Source organism: Coturnix japonica, chromosome 12, assembly GCF_001577835.2.
Source record: "Coturnix japonica isolate 7356 chromosome 12, Coturnix japonica 2.1, whole genome shotgun sequence".
Lineage (NCBI taxonomy): Eukaryota > Metazoa > Chordata > Aves > Galliformes > Phasianidae > Coturnix > Coturnix japonica.
In genome coordinates, this window is record NC_029527.1 from 8,823,319 (window position 1) to 8,843,723 (window position 20,405).

The 20,405-nt window shown below is 46.0% G+C and overlaps 1 protein-coding gene across 8 annotated transcripts in view; it reads left to right on the forward strand.

Moving 5' to 3' along the window:
* The window catches only part of PLXNB1 (plexin B1), a 63,541-nt gene that overhangs the window by 14,970 nt on the left and 28,166 nt on the right, over window positions 1–20,405 (forward strand). For 5 of the 8 annotated variants that reach the window (XM_015875238.2, XM_015875241.2, XM_015875240.2 and 2 more), the window contains exons 3-5: window positions 14,559–15,702; window positions 19,179–19,361; window positions 19,532–19,660. In XM_015875238.2, the coding sequence (XP_015730724.1) occupies window positions 14,569–15,702; window positions 19,179–19,361; window positions 19,532–19,660 (1,446 nt within the window). In that variant the 5' untranslated portion in view covers window positions 14,559–14,568. Of the gene's footprint in view, window positions 1–4,542; window positions 4,623–14,558; window positions 15,703–19,178; window positions 19,362–19,531; window positions 19,661–20,405 lie in introns of all 8 variants that reach the window. The other 3 variants (XM_032447189.1, XM_015875236.2, XM_032447190.1) reach the window with 1 other exon arrangement.

Genomic DNA, 20,405 nt, shown 5'->3' on the forward strand with positions numbered 1-20,405 from the left:
GGCTGCTGTGCACCTCCTGCTAGTCCTCTGCAGCTTTTGTGCTACAATTCCACTCCTACTGCAGTGTAAAGTAACTTGCGAGTTCTCTGTGCAAAGCAATGAGCTTAATCTGCAGAAAGAAACAAACAAGTGTGTTACTTTCTGATGGTGCTTTGTGACCAGAAGTGGGCTGCTGAGTGTGACTAAACCTGGAGACAGTCTGCTGGAGCAGGGTGATGCGCATATCTGGCTGTCAGTCACTTTGCAGCACGGTGAGATGCTTTGTGCTGGCTGAGCCTCAGTGGTGTTGACAGCTACAGACCCTTGAAGAAATGTCTCCTGAAACTGCAGTTCTCCTTTCAGACTTTGTGCTGTTCAACTGCCCAGCTGTGACTCCTATTCCCATTCACCTGGCAAAGTGGTGTGGAATTTGAATGCTGGAATTTGAACATCAAATGGAGGGTGGTACAACAGAGATCCCAGACTGAATGAGCTGCAGGAGATCTGCAGATCTGCATGAACTTCTGGTTGGGGAACGAAACCCTGGCACCTGGACACTAGCTGCTGGCTTAGATGACTCACTGACTATTGCACTGAAGAGATGAATATCACTTGAGAGCATGGGAGCCCTTCATCAGAAAATATTCTGCTTGTTGGACTTGCAGCTGTAGCAGCAGGAGGGTTCTATAAAAACAAAAGCAGTGAACAAAGCCAGACAGCATCCTCTAGCCCAGGCTTCTGTGTGTGTGCAGCTTGTTTGATTCCAGTTTGGTAGTGGAGGTAGATTAAAGTCTTGAATGTTAAAGAGCAGGCTTTATGGAAACCTGTTTTGATCTGGAACCTCTGTGAATAAATCTTGAGTGCATACAGCACATGTATGTAGTCGGGTTTCCTCAGCTTTTTGCTGGCTCTGGGCGGTTCAAGTAAAACCACTAAATCACAGCTGTTTGAAATAGGGAAGGAGTAAGTACTTGAGATGATTTGAATTCAGTCTTTTCTGGGTCTGTGCTTTTAGGGTACATAAAATTAAAAGACTAGAGAGAGGACTGCATGCTGCATATATGCAGTTGTATTCTTTGAGATAGCCAGCTGATTCTGTCCAGACCCTACTGAAACGCTGTCCCAGCAGAACTGCACTGGAAGTAATGTTTTTTAGTCCATTTAAGTGCAGGAGATCGTGGCTGAACAAACTAACTTCTGGAATGTGAGTTACGGTTATTATCCAAGTCGCGCTCTGCTTCATTCTTGTGCAGCACGAGTAGCAACTCGGTGTTACCTAGGAGAGTGCTGTTTGTTCCCTCCTCTGCTCTCCTCCTCGTTTTTAAGCAGTGTATGGGGTGATTCCTGACCTATTTTTTGTCCCACCTTTTTTTTGTTTTTCCTTTTTCCCTTTAATATTAAAGATAAACACGCACTGCTGTCCTGTAGGCAAGGCTAGAACCGGGAGAAACCCTTTGCTTTAGGGGCAGGGGGCATGTTTTCCCCGCAAGGAAAGCGTGATGTTGCATTTTGGCTGTAGACATTCCTTTCTCATTGCTTCTCATGCCTGGCAGGCAGTTGTGTGCTGTGCCCTGCAGAGTGCTCAGAATAGTGATGTTTTGGGTATTTCTAGGCCACATACTTCATCTGTGATGTAAAGCCTCTGTGTAACTACCTCAGATTCCCTGTTCAGTTCACAATATGATGTTTCAAAGACAGATCCAGATAGTTTTACGGTCTTGCATCTTATTGTCTCGTAGTTCTGTTTCTGAGATGTCTGCTGTGTGCTGAGCTGCTCTTCACAAGATATATATGCTCTGTTTTATTATTTCTCCTTGTAATAACAAGATATTTGTTTCAAAAGCAAGTGAGCTTCTCTGAGTATGAAAATAATGCAGATGTAAGCATACCACAGTGGGATGAAGGACAAAATTCCTAATATGTTCCTACATCTTGCTTCTAAAAGCACTGCAGGTGATACCTGTATCATGCCTATGTGAGAGTGAACACTTCTGTTACATTTCAGTGCAGTTTTAGTGTAACCTCCAGAGGTGGAATGGTTTGATGTCACCAAAGGTGCAGACAGCACTTCCATGCTGTGTTCTGGAAGCTCAGCTTATAGGGAGAGCCAAATGCCTTCCCCAGTGGGTGTAGCAGAAGAGATGAGAATGGTTGGGCTCTGCTTTACTAGAGGAATATTTGAGTCCTGAGTGCTGTTTGGTACCCACCACCTGGGCAGGAGGGTTCTCCCCTTTGGTTAGAACAAGTTGTAGGTCATTTGGGGAATAAGCTGATCCTTTTAGCCCTTAGTAGCCTTAAGTTGTAAGGTAGGCTTATATATAAATAAATAAATGTTGCCAGCACTAAGCATTGTAAATGTTAAATAATTCATTGGCTGTCTTTTGAATTGTTTGGTTTTAATGACCTCGCTTCTTTTTTCTGTAATTCTAGAGACATTTCTACATTCCTGTAACTTAAAAAGTCTCGTTTGACTCCTAGCAGTGAAACTGGTGAAGGGCAGAAAAGCCAGATATTTCTGCCTGACAGGAAAGGTTAGGTTGCCTGGAAGGAGACGCATACATGCAGAGTGAATCCTTATACCTGATAATCAAGAAAAACACACACTGTCCTGGAAGAAGAAGATGATAGAATCACAGAATGGCCTGGGTTGCAAAGGACCACAATAATCATCTCTTTCCAACCCCCTGCTATGTGCAAGGTCGCCAGCTGCTAGATCAGGCTGCCCAGAGCCACATCCAGCCTGGCCTTGAATGCCAGAAGATGCTGTAGTAGAAGAGCAGCAGCTATTTTTTGCCTCTTCTGTGAGTGTGGGAGGAGCGTAAGTGTGAACAGGCATTGAACGGAGCTAGGTGTAGTAGGCTGAAAAACAAATAAAGACTCAGTGCTTGATGTGTGCGGGTAGGCTGGGAAGCTCCCTGCCACAGGATGTTGTGAATGCCAAACATCTGTGCGTATTTAAGGGCACAGGGCAGTTCCACAGAAGAAGGAGCTATTGAAGGTTCCTAAATGCATGGAACCCACCTCTGTCCCAAGAAGTTCCTGAGCTGCTCATCACTGCAACCAGGGGGAGTGTTTGGGGGAGGCAAAGTGCTGCTGTGTGCTTACTTCATTCTTACGGCTTCAGGCTATCACTGGAGCTGGAACAACTGCAGTCTGGTTTGTCAGAACTGGGAAGGGGAAGAGAAATGAAAATAAATGTTGTAAAAACAGAAACCAGCACAGCTAGTGGCTTGAGTTTCTGCTGCTCTGGTGGTGATGTCCTGCCTTGCTGAAGGCATTGCCTGTGAGATATTAAAACCTGCAGGCTACTGACTTGAGTTTGGAGAGTATATACAGGGAAACTATGCAGCTGGAGAGCGTGGTGTGAAGGTGCCAATTCTAAGCAGGGTAGCTGACATTTTCCCTTCCCCTTTGGTGTGTGCTGTTCCTTGCTGCCCTACGGTGCTTCATGTTTTACAAAGTTACAGAGACTGTCTTATTAATGATAGCCTGAATCTCCTCAGTGTGGATTTCTCCTCCTTAAATTGCATTTCTTGCTTCGTAGTGCACTGTAATTTAATTTGAGCTGAAATGAGTGATATGCAGATCTATAAACAATACAGTCTCTGTTCCAAATGTTTTCAAACTAAAAATGCTGTGGCCTATGTGAGGTTCAGGCCTTTAGGAAGTTCTCGAAACACTGATCTTACTTTAGGTCTTGTGTAAGCATTTAAAAATAACAGGGCTCAGTTTTAGGTGCTTCACCTTTGCAAGTCTGGCCTTGCATTTGGTTTTAGATGCTTACCCAGATCTGCAGAGAATGCAGCGCAGGATGAGATGTTGCTTTGAATGTTCCCTTTCCCTTTCAACAGGATGAGAGCTATGCCAACCTGTCTGTCCTTGTGTCCATAGGCTCTCTACTGTTGGATATTGTCCTATTTTTCTACTCTTTGTTGAGTAACTTTGCTCTGTGATCCTTGGGGGACAGCTATGGAAGGCTGACTGGTAGCAGAATATACAGTTTATGTTCTTGGCAGCTCTTAAAACTCAAAACTCAGCTTGTGTGTTTGGGGAAATTGGAGCCTGTTTGCAAAGATGCAGAAACCAACATGCCTGTGTCCGATGTGCTATAGCAAAAATCACTCCATAGGCCGGCAGAGAAGTCATGTGCTCAAATTTCCATTGTGTGTTAATGATACGCTTTAACTTGTGGTCAGCCCTGAAGTGGTCGGGCATTTGTACTTGATGTCCTTTGTAGGTCCCTTCCAACTTCTTCCTTCACTTTCTTGATGTGTCCTTTGCTGGACTACATTAAGTTTTGTTCCCTTTCTGTATACCATTGCATTATGATCTTGATGTATTTCACCTAAACTCACCGCTGTTCCTAACAAACTACTGTAAATCTGGTTTTCCTGTTTTCTTGGTGCTTTTGCCCAGGGGTCACCCTGGCTAGATAGCACTCTCTTGAAATGCCGACAGTCAGCCAGTTATACTGGCTGCAGCGCTTGCTCGTAGGAGTGTGCATTTCCAGACTAGCATTGCAGTTTATGCAACAGACTTGTTAGTGCATCTCTGTGTCCCCAGGGTGAAGATCTGGGCTTCCCTGAAAGGCAGAGGGAAGAGCCAGTCAGTCCTGTCCATCTAGTGGCTGTCAGACTGCTTAGGTAGGTGGATTGCAAACCAGATGGAGAACAGTCTCAACCAAAAACTCTTTAAAATTCATGGCTACCTTGAAGAGGTAACTGGTTCTGAACCACATAACTCTTAGGACAGCACCAAAAAAGACCTTTTTCAGCCCTGAATTGGACTGGAAGCTCTAATACCTTACTAGAGAAGGTTAGGATGCAGTAGTCCTATCTCTACATGCAGTCTGAATTTTACTGTTGAAATGAGAGTTTCCATGTCTGGACAGCAGCTGGGGTGTAGGGCTGTGATGGTAGGGCAGAAGAGCACATTGCATCACTGCTGCTAGCCTTTAGCCTTGTGGTTCCTTGACCACAGACACCTTGAGAGCTCTTCAGTTCATGTACCAAGGCTCTGTCTTAGGCTAAATTAGGGAACGCTGGATAGCAGAGATCCCAGTCTGTGTAGGAAGGTAGTTGCTTGGGGCTGTTCAGACTGGTGTGAAGTTGATCCTGCCTCTCAAGTCTGCATCGTGTTCATTCTTCTGCAGTGGAAGCCTGGGAACTCCTGTGCTTTCTATGTGTTATGAGCAACTTGGGAAGCTCCTCAGGATTTTTGATTTTGGCCTTATGGAAGCTTTGGTATATTGAGTTCTGGAGATGGGAGAAAACATCTAGGTGCACCAACTCAGATTGTTATCTAGCAGACCTGTGTAACCTCATTACCAGAATATTGAGCTGAATAGTTCCTAGCTGACTGATGATAGTCTCCCAGGCCTAAGTAGTAATTTATGGAAGATTAATTGATTAAAGCTTCATTCCTGATAAAATGAGTTGAGTAATATGGGATAGAACGTAACCAGCTTGGATTGAAGGCAAACCACAAGCAGATTGTGGCGGTGATGTGGAATTCTGTTGATTTTGCTGTCTCTTCTGGGTGGGAGGAGATAAATGCGACTCGTGCGGTTGCATTGCATTACATTTATTTGCATATTACTGACTGTATTCGTGGCTGTAGCCAGAACTGCTGACGCTGTTGGAGTGATGGGGGAACTGTCACGCTGCTGTCAGGCTGTGTGCTCTCCTGGGAGCTACTAGAGAGGGCAGAAGGATGAATCTGATCTCAAATGAAGGAAAACTCCATGGAAAAGAATTCATTCCTCCCCACCTTGGGTACATTAACTCTTCATAGAGCTGTTGTGATAAACGATTTGAAGGCTTGTGAGGTGCAGGGCTATGGTGCTCTGTGTTTTCAGATTGAAAAGGTTAATGTGAAGCAAGTTGCATTTTGTAAGGGCTCTGATTTGCTTCTTGACAAGGGGGTGGTGGACTCTGGGATGCAGTCCTTGTGTGCTTGCTTGTGGGCTGTAATGCTGCTAGCAGGAGCTCCTTGTGCAGTAGAGCCCTCTGGTCTCTCTTCCACCCTGCAGTCTTGCAGGGCTGCTGCTGGTATAGAGACCGTGGTTTTCTCCTGCGGTGTAAGTGTGGAGCCAGCATCATTTCACAGGGACAAAAACAAGGCAAGATGCTCTCTGAAATGTAGTGAAGAAGAGTGAAGCCCACCTGTGTTGGGTATTTGGAGCTACCTGTCAGCCCAGTGAGGCAGAGGACAGGAAAAACTGCTGTCTGTTCCCAGTTTCTCTGGAATTTTAGGGCTGGAGTAGGTTGGGAGCTGCTACTGTTTATATAGGAAGCACCAGGGACGTGCTGGAAAGCTGCTACGCTTTATCACTGTGGGTCGTCCTTCTGGAGATAGTGACCCATTGGTTCTACTGAAGGCATCACAAATCCCCCACAGGAAGGAAGCAGGTTTTGAAGGGTGTTTGAGGTTCTTTTCCTCCCTTGACGGGTTATCCCAGGATAAGACCCCTGGCTGTATGCAGAAGGAGAGTGTGGCCCTCACCGTGTGGGGTCCCGGTGCTGGCCCCTGGGAGGCACGTGCTGTGCGGAGGTCTTGTGTAATAAGTGATGTAGTTAATGCAGGACTCCAGCTTTCCTGGCAGCCCCGTGGAGCTGAAGCTGAGAGCAGGAGGGATTTTGGCTGGGGCTGGGAGAGGTGCCCCTAATGACAGGGCAGGCGGTGCGGTGGGAAGGCGTGCCTTCCTCGAGGTGGAGGCTGGTAACACATGAATCACGCCTGTTTGAAGTAGTGATGAAATCCCCGATGAAGGAGTTCTGTAATACCTCGCCAAACAGTCTGGTGTGCTTCAGTTTCCTTTCTCTCTGGGCAGAACGGATGGTCCTGACCTACTTTTCCCAATAGCAGTTCTGTTAAGCACTACCCAGCACTATACATGCAGCAGTTGTGTTCTCCGTGTTGTTCACTCGGCTGCTGAGCAAGAAATTTCCACCAGGCATGTAGCAAACAGGGCAGAGACGGTCCTGGAAGGGGCTGCTTGTGCTTTAAACCCACAGCTGTGCTGCTGCTACGCACCATGGCTTGGACCTCTGCTTGGGGCTCCAAGGTGGAGGGGGGGATGCTCTGCTTTGCTGCTGTGCTGTGCATTAGCTTTGTGCAGCGCTGTCAGGATTCAGCTAGATGGTATCTAAATGCTAATAAGACAGATAATGCCTTGAGAAGTAGTCGATGAGGTTAGGCTTCCAGCTTCCTAAATCTGCGATTAAGAAGGGCTAAAGTTACATTCCTAATATTTAAAAGTAAATAAAATCTATAAATGTACCATTAAAATAAGAAGTTTAAATATAACTGTCCTCCTGGGGCAGATTGCAGAGCGCTGTCTAGCTCAGCATCCTGTCTTTGACAATAGCCAGAAGCAGATGCTTAATGAGTACTGTAAGAGACGGGGCATGTGCGATGTGATTTATTTATTTTCTCTTCTCCTCCTCTCCATTTGATGCTCCCAGCTTATGGCCATCACCAGTTTAGGGCCCTCCTTGGCTTGGAGCTGAATCTGATTATCAGATCCCGACTACATTAATTTTTATAACCCCTTTTAACTTGTTTGTGTTTCCAGTCTCCATGACATCCCGCAGCAGCGAGCTCTACAATTTAATTGTGCACTTAAAATGTTACATAAAATATTTTTACATCCAGTGAAAATTGCCCTTGAACCGACTTAGGAAAGTTTAGAAGAGCTGTTTAACCTTGTCAGTGCTCTTGTTTTCCTGCACTGGAAGAAGCGGTCATTAATTATTCCACATTTCACATCCTAATTCTATTTGTCGTGTCTCAGATCTCTCGCGTTTTCCCTGTCTTGTCCTGATCACTTCTTTGTCCATCTGAGGTCCTGCTCTGCTCAGTCTCTCCTTATATGGAAGCCGTCCCGTGCTTTTGATCATCTTTGTTGTCCTTTTTGTCATTCTGTCTCCTTTTTCAGATGTGGGAAGCAGAACTGCCTGCAGCGTTCGACAACAAAATGGTGATGTGTTTCCTTTCCTAATCACGCCGAAGGCTGTATTTGCCTTTTTGCTTGATGCTAAATGCTGATCTGACATACCAACTTTCCAATGTTTTCATGGGTGATAACAGCTTGTTTTGGTCCTCATACGCTTATGTAATTAGGATATTTTGTGTTACTCTCTGTATTAATTGCTGTGTAGTTACTTAGGAGTGCATGAGTTCTGTAACTTTTTGCAGTCTCCTCTGTATTTGATTGTGCTGAATAATTTCATTCTCAATAAGCTTTGCCAGTTCCAGGCCTATTCCGCTTTGTAGATCATCTTATGAATATACCGAAGAGCACAGGTTGCAGAATGAATTCTTGGCAGATCTCTCTGATAACCTTCCTCCCTTGGGAAACTCTTCCACTTATGATTTCCTGTCTTTTAAGTACTTATTAAATCATGATAGGGACTGTAATTCCACAAAAGCTTATCTCTTCTTTTTCCGAGAGCCTTAGCTGACAGTTCTTTCAAAGTCAGTTTAGTTCATATTAAACAGATTAAAAGCTGTCTCTTGGAGCTCAATTAACTGGAAATTGGAAATGTGGGCTTGGAATTTCCTGGGTACTGTGGGGCTTTCTCTCTGCTCCGGTGTTACACTGTATTTTGAGCAGTGATTCTCTGCCAGGACTTCTGTAGGTGAGCTTACTTCTGCGGGCTGATGGATTTAGGTTTGCCTGGATTTGTATAGACATGGTAGGTTTGCTCAGCAGGCTGAATCAGGTGGGTAACTTTAAGTGAGCTCTGCTTTCCCAGAAGGATTCAGTCACAGCTAAATTAAGCTTATCTGGGTTCCCCGGTACTCCTCTTCACATTGGGACCAAGAGAACTGACCTTTTTTCTTTTGTCTTATTTAATTGCCTGGAAGAGTGTTTGAGTCTCAGCTGATATTTGGGTGGACACGATGTTGGCATATGACGTGACAGCTGGGTGGGGGAGAAAGAGGTTCTTGGGTAGGTAAATGAGCTGGGGGTTCAAGACAACATTTGCTCTGTGACAGCATGTCTGGTCAGGTGCTCCTCTGAGTCAGGTATGCTGTTTTATTTTACTTCAGAAAGGCTCAAAGTGCTACAAGAGAAATTGTCTCTGAAGAAGCTGGGATCGCCTCCTGTATCCATCCTGAAGGCCTGAAGCTGGAATGATTGCCTGGTGTTTGTCTGCCCTCCCTCTTCTCCTTAGGCATTTCTTATTGTCTGTTGCTGGAGACAGGGTTTCTGTGTAGGTGGACTTCTGTCTGCCTTAGAATAGCTGTCCTTATCTTCTTGCCCAAGGAGGATTAAGAAGGATTAGTTTTGGAACTGTTCATGCAAAAAGTGACTGGAAGCTTCTTTGACTGAAAGATGAGCGAAGTTAAAGGAAGTGACAAGGCAACTTACTGGGGTTAAATACCCTTGGGGAAGTGTTTGTAGGGTTAAGGTGGTGGTTTCTTTAACTTAGGAGCCCTAGGAAAAAAAACCTGCTTTTAGATATGTTGGTTTTGTCAGGAGCTCGGAGGCAGAAGGGAGGAATTGCTGGTGTTCTTTGGCTCCATCACACAGCAAGCTGGAGCTGATCCTAAAGGATTCAAATCTTCAAATGCATAATGTGGGCAGAAAATTAGCCTTTTGTTGTGCTGAAATAACAGGAAGCTAATAGCTGACTTGATTTTCCGCTTTTTAAAATGTATATAGGATGTGATACTCGAGTTCTCTTTTTGTCAGCATTTGGGAAGGGGGCTCAGTGAAAAGCTTGAAATTATGCAGTGGCTGGGGAGAAAACTTAACTGCAGGCAGCTTGTGATGCTTTATGTTCCTTGTAAATGTTTATGTAGTTTAATTCATAATAAGCTCACGATTTAGCTGTGTTAAACATTAACTCTCCATTAGCCATTGGTACTGGAAGTTTAAACTGTGTTGGCTGTAGCATATCGTAGTATGTTCAAGAGGAAAAATTGGGTGTGCTTGAGGTGTTGGAGGAAATGCCTGTTTGCTCCCATCAATTAATTCTGGTATAGCTAAAATTAATGCTTGGTATGGCCAGGGAGTAAAAGCATTTTCTGCTGTTTTTCCAAGGAACCCTAACAATGCATAAAAGTATCACTGAAATGTTAGTGGTATCAGAAAGTAGAGAAGATGCTGGAGTGGCACTGGCACAAATTGCACAGAGAAGTGGTGGTGCCCGTGCCTGGAGACTGGATGGGCTCTGAGCACCTGATGGAGCTGTGGGTGCCCCTGTTCAGTGCAGGGGGGTTGGACTAGATGGACTTTAAGGGTCTCTCCAGACTCAATTCTGCAATGCAGTGTGTGCATAGCATTGTTTTTGTGTAACATCTTTCAGCCTGAAAAGTACCCGTGTTCAAAGAGCCAGCAGTCATTATCAAGGGTTTGGAAAACATCATTTGCTCAAGTGTTTATCTACGAATGCTGTTAATTCTGTAGCCTGAAAGTGTGAGTTGTGCTGCCTTTTCCTGCCACTTCAGATTTTCTGTTTTGTGTTGGGAGTTTTCTAGTTATTTTAACCTCAGCTTTGGTGTTACTCACAGCTGACCTAACAGAGCCTCCTTGTCTGTGTCAGCCCTGCTCTGATGGGATGTGTTGGATGGGGGATTCTCCTTGGTGTTGATTTTATTTGGAAAACAGAGGTTTGTGTTCATCTCTGCAAGTGTTCTTAAACAGAGCAGCAGGGAACTGGCCTGGTTGCAGTAAATAAGACTCCAAAAGAGATGTATTTATTTAATGGGAATGTCATCTTCCGTGCCGGAAAACAGCAAGTCTTTGTTGAGCATATGAGACTTAGAAGGGGGACTGCAGCTCGGGGCTTTTGTGCAGCAAACACAGTGCTGGTGTTCTTGCTGCCACTGCCTGACTCGAACGTGCCGGAGCTCAAGGGTTGTCATGCAGCTCGAAGAATTATGCTTTTAATTTCTGTGTCTTGTAGGGCTCTCCCCACAGGCTGGATCTGCGAACAGTGCAGTGGGAGCTGCAGATGCGAGTATCAGGGGCCTCACTTTTCCCAGGAGAATTCTGCTAGGATTGGTAACTGGTATGAAAGACAACCCAGAGGCTGCAGCACGCTCTGACCTCTCTGTTTTGGGAGGGGTTAGAATATCAGGGAGATAGTTTATGAGGACTGAAATAATCTTTACATATTGATATGCTGAAACGTGCCCAAGTGAGCTGTTGTTTGTTTATTTAATGAATGAGTCAAGTCTTTGGGAGGGATATGTGAGGTCAGAGGTAAAAATAGTGCTAGAGAAGGTGCTGTCTTATTCCGATTTCCAAGTAATGAAATGGTGCTGTTGCTCCCACGTTACTGGTGCTTGTTTTGTGGATGCAGTATAAGTATCCTGAACTGACTAATCCTCCAGGCCTTCTGTTGTGATGTAGATTAAAGAAATGAAACCCAGAAATATAATTCAGATATTAATATTTTACAGTGCGTTAAAGCCAACGTCCGGAGCGTTGTCTGGTGTCTTTTCCTATTTAAGGGGAATTCATCACCAAAAAAAATATTGAATATTTGAAAAGAATCTCTATGCCGTGGCAGTTGCCTTCAGAATTAATTAATGGCTACACACTTTTAGTGCAATCTGTCTGTAACAGCTGTGTTGTGCGCTAACAGCAAGCACGGGAAGCTGAACGCTTCAGTAAATCCATAAAGAGCTCAGTAGTGGAGCCTGTCATGAAACTATCAGATTTAAATGTAGGTTATCCTCCCTCTTCCTGTCCTCCCTGTATCGTGATGGGCTGTGCCAAAGAGCGAGAAACAGAGGCAGCAATGCCTGTGCTTGAGGAATAATTTGGGGAATTGAATCAAAAAGCATTGCTGACCTTTTCCTCTCCATTTTCAGGTAGGATGGGAATGCTTCTAACCACTGGTAGCCATGCACTTGGGTTTGTTTCTAATGTATGTTTGTTCACTGAGCGGTAAATGCAAGTTCATCCATTAATGGCTCTGCAGCAAAGAACAAAGAGCGCTGTATTCGGCATTTACCCATCGCTGGGTGATGAGGGCTGGCTCACAGAGCATACTCCATCACCCTTCTTGATGTTTTTATCTTCTTACTACCCTCTGTTCTTCCCGAGCCATCAAGGCTGGATAGTAGCCTCTTACCTGGAGCACCTGTGGTAGGAACAGCTCTTAATAAAGCCACTTCTAGAGGGATATTGGCAAGTGAAATAATGGCTTCAGGACAGAGCTCTGACCGCAGCAGGATCTGCTTTTGGTTGTGGTCTGCTGGAATGTAGGGTGAGTTGACTTTCCATCTCTCCTCCAGGACAGGTGGCTGTAGTGTGTAAAATGCTTCCTGTGAAATGCTGGCGATGGGTTCAGCTACAAATCAGAGAGCTTAGGAAGGAAGGGGCTGTGTGCTGCAGTGGTGTCATGCACTGGGCTTTGAATTCAGACACTGGTGGCATGGATGTTCATTCAGCCCCAGCAGTTGTCAGAGATGGAAAGTGGTAAGCAGACATCTTGTAGCTCATAGGCATGACCTCCAGCCAGAAAGACAGCATTTCAGCATTCATGAATTCCAAAGACAAATGCTGGGTGTACTGTATAATTGCTGGCTGGCATAGGAAGGTTGCTTTAGCTAGAAAGAAGATTACAGATTCTTGTAAGTGGTGTAGTGTGATGTCTTTCATCTGGAGGCAGCTGAGAATCACAAGACTCTCTTCTCCATGTCGGTGTGGCTCTGTCACAGCGTAGTCAAGCTCCTGCTGGTGGATGGCTGTCAGCATATTGTTTTGTTTCCAGGCATATGAAGCTTTGAAACCGAGGCAGAGATGTGCAGCAAGCCATCGTGACAGCTGCGTGATGGCCATGCAGGGGTATCGAGCAGTCATGTGGTTCAGGAGTTCCTTGAATAAAGTATTCTCCAATAAAAATAGTGAAAGGGCATAAAAACAATTCATGTTGCATCTCGGGTGAAATGCTGATGTGAACTGGAGGTGATCCAGTTAAGTCAGAGCTCTGTCCTTCAGTCTGTGTATCTGCTGGCTGAGCTTGTAGAGATCCCTCATCACTTCACAGATACAATCTCTGCTGTAATGAGGGCCTCTGTCAAGCCCCAAGACTCTCTCAGCACCCTGGCAAGGGACTGCATGGCTGGCTGTGAGTCTGGGTAAAGCAGAGTGCATCAGCTGCACTGAAGCAGAAAGCACTAAGCGTTCATTATCGGTGTGAACTGAAGGCCCAGTGTGCACGTAGCCTAAATGTCCTGATGGTACAGTGTGAGTTGGTGGCTGTGTGCTCAGAAAAGCTGCCAGCCTGGTGCCAGAATTCCCCTGTGTGGGTATTTCCTGACAGCGCTGCCTGCTTACCTACAATAACCGTGTGAAGCGGAGCCTATCCAGAGCTTCACAAAGCCTATATTTAATAACGTATTGTATTTATAATACCTTCCATCCGCTGGATTTCCCAAATAGACTAATCCTCTCAGCTGGTCTTTTGGTAGAGCAAAGATGCCTGTTTAACTGACAAAGGAGCTGGAAAGCAGATTTTCGTGGTGGTTCATTCTGCAATAGCAGTGAAACAAGATGGAGCCAGAGTCTTACAGCTCCTGTTTTCTCCATTGTTGCTGTTATTCTGCCTGCCACGTGTTGGAAGTTGTACAGAACTAGTGAAAGGCAGTTTGTATGGGGAGAAGTTTGTGACCTAAATCAGGTAAGTCACCAAGTTCTGTCCTGGCACTGGGATAGAGCAAGCCTGCTTGTGTGGGCCATGCTCAGCAATGGCATGGGAAGGTCCCTTGTGAAACATTGATGACACAGCGGTAGACCTAAAGGAGGTTGTGGGTAACCATGTGATGGAAAAAAAGAGGAAGGATTAATTGTGTTAATTTTCTTGAAATATAAACTTCACTTTGTATCAAATACAGAACAAAAGGGTTGTTAAGTTTCCTCTGAGTTGGAGCCTAGCTACAGCTTATTTAAACAATGGTCCTGCAGGTTGTGTTTGTCTTGGATGGTGGTTTGTTTTACTGCGGTGTTGCTCATTAGCAACGTATGCGATGTGCTGGATGTTGTTGGAATGTGGTCCTGTCCTGGAGAGCTTCCAACATAGCATCATTGGAAAGAGTTGTTCAGGAGTCTGGTTAGACGTGTCTCCCGCTTTCTGGTGTTACAAGAATAGTGGTATAAGTTCAGTATTTGAAACAGATTTTGTAGAAGCGTAGGTAGGACCTTCCTCCCTGGGTTACATCCCTGAGCTGATGGTGCTATGCTTTGTACCGCTCACTAAGTTCAGCACCAGTCCTGGGCTATTGAAGGGAAGCTCTCCCATGTACAACCCGGCAGACTCTGGGAGAGTCTCCAAAAGCTTTATTTGTAGTATTCTCATCTTCTCCTGAAGGTGCCATCTTGATGTCAAGGTGATCAAGTCAATTCTATTGTACGGTCTCTTTCTGGTTTTTGTTTGTTTGCAAACTCGTTTCTTCTCCACAAACACCCCGTGCTGACTGTGTGTCTAGTTCTGTCCCTTCTGGTTACCCCTCTCCTCTTTCCCACCTTTCCTAAGAGTATTGTTGAAGAATTTTGATGTGTATTAATCTTCACTTCTGGCTTCAGGGTAGCGATAACACCCTTTCCTCTCTTGCAGAGTGTTTACCATGCCTCTGGGAACGATCCTCCTTCCCATTCTCTGTTTCTTGGGAGTGGCAATTCCAAGGGGACTGCAGTATGTCACATTCTCACGCAACGCTACGAGATTCCTTCACCTGTCCATGGACTCGGAATCGGGGACCATTTACCTGGGAGCTACCAACTTTCTCTTTCAGCTGACATCTGACCTGCTGATGGAGAACATGGTTCAAACTGGACCAGTTCTGGACAGCAAAGATTGTCTGCCCCCAGTCTCAAAGCTGGAGTGCCCTCAGGCACACCACACTGACAATCACAACAAGCTGCTTCTGGTGAACTCGGTGCAGAAGGAGCTCATTGTGTGTGGCAGCGTGCACCAGGGCATCTGTGAAAAGAGGAGCCTCACCTCCATTGACCATGTTCTCTTCCGACCAGAGAGCCCTGGTGACACTCAGTATGTTGCTGCCAACGACCCCAATATCACCACTGTGGGACTCGTAGCCTACTCAAAGGATGAGGTCCCCTTGCTGTTTGTGGGACGGGGGTACACAAGCCGAGGAGTTGGAGGAGGGATTCCTCCCATTACTACCCGAAATCTCAGGGCCCACGGCAGTGATGTTCAAGCTACAGACTCTCACTCTATTTTCTCCTACGAAGAAACAGCCAAGCTGGCAGTGGGGAGGCTCTCTGAGTACAACCACCACTTCATTAAATCCTTCACTTACCGCTCGAGCGTCTATTTTCTCTTCTACCGTCGAGACCTCAAGTCTCAGTCACGTGAGTACAAGACCTACATCTCTCGAATCTGCTTGGATGACTCTCATTATTACTCATACGTGGAGTTACCTCTGCTCTGCCAGGGCAAAACCAATACGTACAGCCTCCTGCAAGCAGCCTACGTCACCCAGCCAGGGAAGGATCTGGCCCAGGGGCAGCTGGACACTGATGGGGAGGTGCTGTTTGCAACCTTCTCTGCCTGGCAGGCTTCTTCAGGCAAACTGAGCGAGGAGTCTGCACTCTGCATTTATGCCATGGAGGAGGTGGACCGCTTGACCAACTGGACAAGGGATGTGTGCTACATGAGAGATGGGAAGTCAGAAGATGGGGCAGAAGTGGCATACATTGAGTATGATGTCAGCTCCAACTGTGTCCAGCTGCCAGCGGTAAGTGGCTTTGCACCTTTGCCAGGGTAAGGAGAAATCTGCAGCACATTCTTGCGTTGCTTTGTGCTCCTGGAGTGAGCCTGTTTCCCACAGCTGTGTGATAGAATCTACTTGGGCTAAAAGCCTTTAGGCTCACTGCTTCTTTGCTGCCGCAGCAAGGCGATGCTCTTACATTCCAGCTCAGGTCTGCCTTGTTCCTGCTGCAGTGCTCTGCCTTGCATAGACAGGTTTGTGCTGTGTGTGGCAATGGGGAAGGCATCTGTTGTGACCTGGCCTCAGTGCTTGTCTCATGGCAGTACCAGACAAGAGCACAGAAGCTGCAGTTCAGGTTGTTCTTAATCTCTTCATGTCCTGATCTAAAGGGGTGTGCTGGGTCCTTGTTGCTTAGGTTGAGGTGTGTTTTGCAACAGCTTCTAAGAAAGGGCACCCAGCAACCAAAGAAAGTTGAAAGCAAGAGTTAGCAAAATCCTGTCCTGAAGACTGCATTAGCCCTGCAGAATTCTGTACACCAGGAAGACTTTTTCCTGACCTGGCTCTTCTCCAGAGCAATAAGGAATGAATGTGCAAAACTTGAATTCTGTGGCAAAGGCGTGATGGGATATTGCAGGATAAAAATGTAAACTGGAACTTGGCTGTGACCCTGAGTCCCTTTCAGTTTGTCAGCCGTGCTGGCTGGTGCTGTGACAGCGGGGACAGTGACACAAACATAGAGCAGCAGTGTTCTCCTGGGGCAGGGTGCAGTGTCCTGGCATGAGTTTCCATGGCTGTGAGTAACCTGTTTTCTCTGAGGGCATTGCTGGTCCATAACAGTGCAGCATGCAAGGTGTCCTTCTGCAGAACGGTAACTTCAGGTGATTTCCTCTTCCCAACCTCCTGCAGAGCAGTACCGCAGAGCTTTGGGAATATCTGCAATTAGATTTGTGGTCCAGAACCGGTTTTGAAATGATGGTTTGTGTTTTGGCAGCTGAAGCAGACTGTAGAATAGCTGTGGGACAACAGGGTGGTAAAGAGCAGGCTGGGAGCAGGGCAAACATAAGGTCAGGAAGAATACACTGACTGGGCTGTGATGTCCTGCGTTCACTGACCCTACACTGTGTGCTGCATGTCCCCTGCAGGCCAGCATGGAAGGAATGAGTTCAGTGCCGTTTGTGGGGGATTTCCCTGGTGTGAGCAGCTTAGAAAGCAGCACACAGGGTCACCCTGTCCTGTTTAGTCCAGCAGAGTAGTGGGGTGCACAGGGTGGGAGCAGCAGCCAGGCTGTGCTGTGTGATTCCTGGCACATGATCCCAGCTGCCCCAGCTGTGCTCCTTGGCACTGGTGGGCTGGATGAACTGTAGCATCTTATTAATAAGTGTGTCCAATGCAATGTGAACGTCCTAACAAACTTTATCCTTCACTATTCAGCCCGTGGTAGCGGTTGTCGTTAAGATTGTATCTAACAACACGCGGGGGGCTGTGCCAGCTCCAGCCTGCTCCATTCAGCATTAAGTGGAAGCGGCTGTCAATGAGCATTTTATGCAGGAGCGGTTTTAACTCGGTTTCAATAGTGGCAGCTTGTGCTTTAGATGGGAATAATGCTAATTAATTTCACGTTTTTCTGCCTCCAAACCCCAGCACAAGGTATGCTTTTTTCCTCATCTCTGCCTCCTTATTTTGAGTGCAGAGGGGGAGCCTAGCATTGCGTTGTACAGCTCAGTGCCACCTCGTTAGCTGGAACAAACACTTGTTTTTTTATAAGAACTTCAGAACTCACTCTAGTTTGCTGCAGATCTGAAAGCCCATCCAGTTTTCCATGGTAGATGCTGCCGATGCCTTGATAATTGGACACGTGAAACAGGTTCCTGTGAGGCTGCATGTCTTCCTGGGGTGTAGTTTACAAGATAGGCAGCTTTTCTTTTTGCATCAGGCTTTCCATCCTTATCGTGTATCGGTACAGGTTTGTCCCGTTGTTGCTTCTGACGTGTGAAAGGTAGGAAGCACACACCAGAATTCAGCTTCAGTCTGGGCACTCCAAGCTTGCTCAGTTACAGTACGATGCTGGGTGATCCCTGCAGTGTATTCGCTACTGCATTGCCAAGATGCTGTTCACTGAGAACAGTTCACACAGCTTCTATGGAAATTTATATAAGCACTTTATACAATTATCATGATCTTAATCCCATGGCACGGAACGTGTTTCAGCTCTTGCCTGTGATTAACTCGCAGTCCCAGCAAGGCGGTGGGCAGGCATTGAATTCCCCTGGCATCACATATGGGCAGCAGCACTGAGCATAAATGGGGTACAACCATTTCTGTCTTGTATCCATTTTATTACAACAAACTTTGAAAACTCAGCCTCCAGTAATGAGATATTTTTGGCTTCAGTGTTTGTCTAAATTGATATAAAGCTTGCAAAAGATAGCTAGAATCCCACTGTAAACAAAGGCTTGATGCTTTTGAGTGTGGACGTCTGGCAATGGCTCACTTCCTATTAAATCTTACGGGAACTGGGGCTGTATAAATCCAGCCCTGCTGCCTGGGGCAAGGAGAGCTGGGTTGGTGAGAGCTGCACAGTAATACCTCAGTGGGAGTAAAGAGCTGTGGAGGAGGGTGAAGATATTACCCATGGTGAAAATCAGCTTCTATACGCTAGCGTTGTTTGAAGACAAGTCACTAATTGATTAAAAATGGTAGGTTTAATAGTATCAAGGATACTCTGACGTTAAACTGAGCGCTGAGCGAGATGTCAAGAAGCAGCAGAGAAGCTGTCCTACGCAGATTGTGCCGTTATTTAGGGACAGAGTGAAGCATCTCCTTTCTACACATACAAATAGCAAATAAGTTGGCAGCTTTTATTCTTTCCTTTAGAATTGAGCAAGTGACGCTTTGGTGGGTACTGGGAGGGATCTGGCTGGAACAGAGGGATGACTGTTTTTGCACAGTGCTGTGGAGTTAACTTTCAGAAGCCTGGCAGGGCTAGGAAGAATTGCAGCAGTGTGCAGGGAGGACTTGTTTGTATTTTGTGGGTCTCTGGCTGCACGAACCGCACGGGTTTTGTGTGTAGCCCTTTGGAACAGGCTGTGTTCCACCCAGTGTTCATGTCTGTCCTGGTGCTGGGGACTCCACCTCAGATCTGGAATTCATGAGTGATTCAACAGAACTGTGCCATGGCAGAGTTCAGCACGGGTGCTTTTTGGAGCTGGTTCTTTGGTAGAGTTTAGGAGCATTTCATTAGCAGTAAATCTGTTACGCTGAATGAACTCAGGTGGAATATCTGCATTGTTCTGTTAGGTTACAGACAACCAACGTACCTTAACTAAGTATTAGAAGCTGTTTGCTACTCTCATCAAAAAGCCTAGAGATTCAAAACTTAAATTCACTGCAGGGGAACCTCTGTGAGAGACAGAAGAGAGGATGGGAAGTGTGAAAGGTGATGATGTCCTTTGTATCTTTTTGGTTTTGGTACTGATTTCCCCATTGTTTTCACTCCCCCAAAGGACACTCTGTATGCGTACCCCTGTGGCTCTGACCACACTCCCAGCCCCATGGCCAGCCGGGTCCCCTTGGAAGCAGCCCCTCTCCTGGAGACAACAGAGTCTCGACTGACGGCTGTGGCAGTGAACGTGGAAGATGGACACACCATTGCTTTCCTAGGAGACAGCAAGGGGAGACTGCATAAGGTATTGTCTGGATGCAGCAGGAATCAAAGAGGGTAAAACTAATGAGGGATGCTCAGGTGGGGGGTGGCAGGAAAAGCAACTTCAGTTCTCCTGTAATTCCTCAGGTAGGACAGATGTCTCCCACTCCTATTCTCATACTTTGCCTGTATACTGCTGTGACTCTCCTGCAGGTGTATTTAGGAGCAATGGGAGATGCACACATCTATGCTTCTTTAGCCATCCAGTTAAACAGCGTGGTGAGCGGAGACCTCCTGTTCGACCAGTTGCAGGAGCACCTCTTTGTCATGACCCAATCAATGGTAAGAGCAATTAAATCCCTTCCACAGAAGAGCTGACAGGATTTGAGTTCCAGACAAAGTACTGAAGGAATTGGAAGAGTCTAAGAAACCTGGCAGAGGTTTCTGACCTTAACCCATGGCATGTATGTTTTCATAAGCTGGTCAGGCTGCCTTGTTTCAGCACTGATTGTGTGATGAGTTTTACCGATAAAAGCAAGCTGTGTAAGGAACCCTGCAAGGCACCTTTCCTCTTCATCAGCCTGCTGTAATTCTTTTTGTCTGGTGGCAGCAGGAAGAGAAAGCAGCATTGTGATTGCTGGGGCTGCTGGGTAGAAAATTGAGCTGCGAGTATTTTATTTGAGAGGATTTGCTGAACACTCGGATCAGCTTCTTGAGCTGGAAAGAAACGGATCCTCCTAGCAAAATGAAAGCAACCCTGGTGTTACTCTGTCTGAAGGAAAGGGCAAAATGAAAATGAGAACATGCTGGAAAACCATTGCTTCCCTTCACTCAAACCCTCATGTGAAGTTTGAGATGCTCAAATCTTATAATGCTTCAAAGGAGGAACTGGAATCTGTGAGTGGAGGATGATTAGGGGAAATCTGGAGTATATCCGTACAACTAATTGTTCTGTCAATTAAAGAAATGCAAAATTCATGACCTACTTAGCAAAAGTAATAGGTTGAGGATTAGAAGATGATGTTTTAAGGTGACTGACAGCATAATAACTGAAGTAGCCAATTTAAAAAGAGGCAAAAGGCTGAAA